This window comes from Pygoscelis adeliae, unplaced genomic scaffold (genome assembly GCF_000699105.1).
Source record: "Pygoscelis adeliae isolate BGI_AS28 unplaced genomic scaffold, ASM69910v1 Scaffold399, whole genome shotgun sequence".
NCBI lineage: Eukaryota > Metazoa > Chordata > Aves > Sphenisciformes > Spheniscidae > Pygoscelis > Pygoscelis adeliae.
The window spans coordinates 1497897-1503272 of NW_008825609.1; the positions used below are offsets into that span (position 1 = coordinate 1497897).

Below are 5376 nucleotides of genomic sequence, written 5' to 3' on the forward strand. Positions count from 1 at the left end.
TTCTTTAAGGAAAGAAGCTGAACAGAGGCATGACTTATGGGGTAAATACGTAATAGCTGCAGTTTTGATGTGGACCAGAGGGTGGAGAAATGGGCACTTTAAAAAGGCTGCTGTATTAACCCAAGTCAGGCTTTAACAGGAGAGACTGGTTTCTCAAGCTGTGCTGTTAGTGGTTCTCAGACTGCCCTCGAGTGTCTCCAGGTGAAATGAGGAAGATGATTCTAGGAAGGGAGCGGTTCCCTACTGTGTTTACTGGTCTTTCAAAGCATTTAGAAATACTGTCCAGAAGGAAAATTGTTGATTTATTAAGGCCTCTCATGAGGGGAGAAGGAAGGAAAGCTGGTGAAGGTAATAGGAAGCTCTTAAGTCTGGACAGCAGAGAGGAGGACACGGAAGGTTGATGCATCCTATTCACAGAAGGTTTGAATGCTCGGTCGTCCTGGGAGAAGCTACCTGTACGTGAAAAGTCAGCCCTATTCTATGGGACAATAGTGATACAATCTCAGGCTTTCTGGGTGGCGCTGGTGGGTGTCCTGGTTCAATATTGGCTCTAACATTTCTGAAATAGACCCTCTACTGCTGTGACTATTGACTGTCCTTCATAAGCTGTTGCCCATAAACTCACTCCTGCTGTGCTTGAAACTAACAGACTGTGCTGACTTCTCATTGCAGGGGGGGCCCACGCTGGAGCAGAGATTTGAATCCTATTACAACTACTGCAATCTCTTCAACTACATCCTCAGTGAGTTGCTGCAATTCATTTCTGGTTTGTGAATTTTGGAGAGGGAGGGTGGATGGAGAGGGGGTCAGAAGAACTAGAACATGTTTGTTTATAGATCATAGAGGGTGAAGTAGTCTACGAGTTTTCCATATGTTTGAGTTTGTTGAATGGAGAGCACTTTACGTCCATGCATTTAAAACCACAAAAAGCACAAATAGTTTCCAATGCTTTCTGAATTACTGTAAAGCATAAAACTTATTTAGCTTTCTGTCTTGCTGAGAACTGCTTCACCAATCTTTATTAAAAAGCAAAATGAAGCTGTAAGCTAGAGAAAACTTGCAGTGTTTCACAACTGCTTACTGTTGTTGACTCAGCTTGGAACCAATTTTAGTGTTGGCGATGCCCTGCCAGACTTCTTGCGGAGAGCAGATCAGTTAGGATAAACCCTTACGGTCTGTGCGCAGCTTCTGAGAATCACTGCTGCTGAGCAGTCACGCTCTAGAGATTAACCACATACATGCTCATATTCTTTAAAAGTGAAGGCAGTTGAGGTAGCCGAAGTTACATATCACCGCCCTACTGGAAGCTTCATTCATCTGCTGCTGCATCTCCCCTTTCAAGGAAGTTCTTGCGTTCTTAAATTTCTCTATTCCTCCGGTTCTGCCACTGTTCTTGCTCAAAGTATGAAGCCTCTCATCTGTTACTTATGTTCTTCTGCAGATGCTGATGGCCCTGCTCCTCTGGAACTGCCCAACCAGTGGCTCTGGGATATCATTGATGAATTCATATACCAGGTATACGACTATAAGACTGGGCCATTTTGGGGTGGCCTTGCCTCTATTAGTGCTGTAAATTTTCCATCTCCTCCCTCTCTGTGATTTTCATAGCTAGGATACCATTGCAGGTCAAAAAACTTTGGTGAGCACTGTTATTCCTGGGTCACCAGGCAGATGAAGTGGTTGTAAATGTACAGATTTTTAAGTTACAGAGTGGGAGCTCTTTGGAGAGTCCTGGACTTCTATTGATATTTCTGTTTCAGTTGCTCCTTAGGGGATTTTCTTTAACTCGCCTTCATTTCTGCCTGATTTGTGCAAAGCAGCCTGACTGAAATCTTGCTATAATCACAAAGACCTTATGAAGATACTTGTTCAAACTAATTTTATTGTGTTCTATGGTTTTACTTCAGTTTTGTATTTCTTAGTCGGTAGGGCCTTTATGCTTGCACTGGGAGATTGCTGACCTGATTTGAAATAATCTATGGTCTAAGATCTGACGTTAGGAAATATTTTTCCACTTACTGTTCTGAGTGCAGCAATACAGATCTCAAATGCTATTGGTTTTTCTTTATAGATTCCTTTCACTGTAACTTTTTATTATAGAGCTGCCTGGAATTCCTCAAGTGCAGTCTTGTCAAGCTTGAGGATGAAAAAGGATGTGTGCATATATAGAAAAAGATGTATGTGTATGCAGACGTATCTTAGGACTTGGTCAGTCTCTTTGCTACCTGTGCAGACAGCAAATTTGTGTTTAGTTGCCTGTCCTGATTGTCTAAGAGATCCTTCTCTGCTTTGTTCTGTCTTCTGGCCTTTTCCCTCTGCACTGTATCATTTTTTTCCCTAGGTGCTTTAAAGGTGGTATAATTTGCCATTTTGGTTGCCAAGTGATCTCAGATGAAACTCTCTTTTTTTTCATGCGACTTGTAGCTTATTGTGATGCATTTGTGTGATCAACTTGCGAGCTTAGTGCACTTAAATGAACATCTCCAAACTAGCTTCTCATCATCGAATCTCTGCTTTTTCCTGTAGTTCCAGTCCTTCAGCCAGTACCGCTGCAAGACAGCCAAGAAGTCTGAAGAGGAAATTGATTTCCTTCGTTCCAACCCCAAGATCTGGAACGTCCACAGTGTCCTTAATGTGCTTCACTCTCTGGTGGACAAATCCAACATCAACCGACAGCTGGAGGTCTATACAAGTGGAGGTGAGCTAGCTGGGTGATGCCAAGGAGGACTGGTGTCCATGCTGCCTTGTTTTGATTGGACCGAGCTCGGTTAGCTTTGTTTGGGAGCTGGACCAAACCCTTAATCAGTGGATGGATCGACTGGGAACAGGTTCTGTTGGCGTTATGTGAGAAGTGCCGGTGATTACACTTGAGGTCTTGCTCCCTGTGCTTGTAAACATAGAGGTGTTGAAAGAGGAGCTGGCTTCCTTGGAGGAAAGCATCATGGTTCCTTTTTTTCCTAGGTGACCCTGAAAGCGTGGCTGGTGAATATGGTCGCCACTCCCTCTACAAGATGCTGGGCTATTTCAGTCTGGTTGGGCTGCTGCGTCTGCACTCTCTGCTGGGGGATTACTACCAAGCAATCAAGGTTCTGGAGAACATTGAGCTCAACAAGAAGGTAATACAACATGTTTTAAACCCTCTGTTGCAGTTTTCCAAATGCCTCTGTTCAAACATGCCGGTGAAAGATTGCCATAACGAATCTTCCAGCTGAGGAGCTGTTTGTAGCTGTTGTAGTTGTCAAGAGTTTGTAGTTGAACACAGCTGGAGCTTTGGCATTAAATCAAGCCATGTGATAATGCCTGGTGCTGTTGCAGCACAAGTGCCTGTTTTTTTAGGAGGTTTGCTGTGTTGTGCAAGGCAGTGTTGTTGCAGGGAATATTATTTGAACTATAAGTGGTAGCGCAGCGGTAGCTAGCTGAACACATCGTTCCCACCTTGGTCAATGGCTCATTCTTTTATTTTTGACTCTCATTCTCACTGTGCCCACTCCCACCTTGCATGTTTTTGCCCTAGAATTGGGTGCTACTTGTGGTAACAGTGGCTGACAAAAGTCCAGCTGCAACATGGGCTTGGCCCAAGGCTCGACACAGATCCGTGTATGTGCTGTCTGGCACACGACGTGGAGTGAAACAGGGGGAAAGGGAACTGAGCAAAACAGTATTAGGCACGGTGCAAGAGTCCTCTGCTTGCAGGAAGCTGAAACTGGAAACCATAGGAAATGGGATGATCTAATAAACGGTGAAGAAGCTGCTGCAGGGATGGGTGGGAGGTGAGGTATCCTGAATTAACCCTCTCCTTTCTGTATTTGCGATGGGAGTGAAAGCAGAGGTGGCTGAATTACGGGTAACGAGCTGTTTGGATCAAAGGTGGTTGTCTCCCCTCTAACGCAGCGTGTTGGTCCTTCCTTCTCAGAGCATGTACTCCCGGGTGCCTGAGTGCCAGGTGACCACCTATTACTACGTGGGCTTCGCATACCTTATGATGCGGCGTTACCAGGATGCCATCCGTGTCTTTGCCAACATCCTCCTCTACATCCAGAGGACCAAGAGCATGTTTCAGAGGACGACCTACAAGTATGAGATGGTAAGAGATACAATAGGTGTAGACTTCCCAAAAGAAAAAGCTGCTGTCTTCTTTCCTGCCCCTCCTCTGTCACCCGATAACCTACATCTAATAGTCCAGCCTTATTTTCCTGGACTATGCTGGTGGTGGTGACTGGGGAACCTTTGAATTCCCTTTGCCATGTGTGGCAATATTTTCTCCTGTGTTCCTAGTTCCTTTGGTTGTTCACCATACAGTTGCCCCAGCTCCATCTGCACTCTCCTTCTAGGCAATGTCGTTAATGAATGTCAGCTGCTAATGATATTCTTGTCAATGCTTCTTGAAACTCAGTCCTGTTCCTAGTCCAGTCCTGCATTCAGTTTACTGCCATTGTTGAATGTATTTCCATTATCAGATAATCATTCACAGACTGTTTTAATTCAGCATGGCTGAAACAAAGCTCCTTTCTCTTTCCACCTAAGCTGCCTCTGGTGCCTGTTTTACCCCCTGCTGCCGCTGTCTCCTTTTCACCCTTATTATTCATTTATAACTCTTTGTGTAGCCAAATCCTGCCGTTCTTAATTCCATGACACTTCAAAAATTTGGTATATCTGTTTCAGCCACACAGCTGTCCATTTCATCCCACACTCAAGACAAATCTTCCTTCTCAGTCTTTTCTTCACTGGCCTCCCTGATAACTGTCCCTTGCCAGGAGATGGTTGTTAAACTGTCTGCCTTCCCTTCTCCTCTGCACTTTTTTGCACCAAAGCAGCCAAACCTGCTTCTGGCCATCCAGGTTCTGTATGGCTCTGCATACATTCACTCTGTACTTTCCTCTTGTCCAGCCCTCTTTTTCATTGATGAGAGCCTTGATACAGCATTCATCTATCTGCTTTGCCCAGAGGCACTGCTTCTTTGTGCTTGTCCTTGAGCATTAGGACCATCAGTGCTCTGGGTAAGGGTCTGTCTCTGAAAAACGCAGCTCCTAGCTCCCTCTGGCACCATAAAGCCTGGGCACTTCGACAAGCTAACAGGTTCTCCTCTTTATCTCAGATTAACAAGCAGAACGAACAGATGCATGCACTCCTGGCCATCGCCCTCACCATGTACCCCATGCGCATAGATGAGAGCATCCACCTGCAGCTACGAGAGAAATACGGGGATAAGATGCTGCGCATGCAGAAGGGTGACGCACAGGTCTATGAGGAGCTCTTCAGCTACGCTTGCCCCAAGTTCCTCTCCCCTGTGGTGCCCAATTACGACAACGTGCACCCCAACTACCACAAGGAGCCCTTCCTGCAGCAGCTCAAGGTCTTTGCTGATGAGGTTCAGCA

General features: G+C 45.4%; 1 protein-coding gene across 1 annotated transcript in view; it reads left to right on the forward strand.

Annotated features, from left to right (window-relative positions):
• EIF3L (eukaryotic translation initiation factor 3, subunit L) overlaps positions 1-5376 on the forward strand; it is a 12727-nt gene that overhangs the window by 5000 nt on the left and 2351 nt on the right. Inside the window, exons 7-10 of the mRNA XM_009332669.1 lie at positions 2527-2698; positions 2962-3116; positions 3914-4084; positions 5096-5376. The exon at positions 5096-5376 is cut by the window's right edge and continues 241 nt beyond it. Of these exons, the coding sequence (XP_009330944.1) occupies positions 2527-2698; positions 2962-3116; positions 3914-4084; positions 5096-5376 (779 nt within the window). The remainder of the gene's footprint in view (positions 1-2526; positions 2699-2961; positions 3117-3913; positions 4085-5095) is intronic.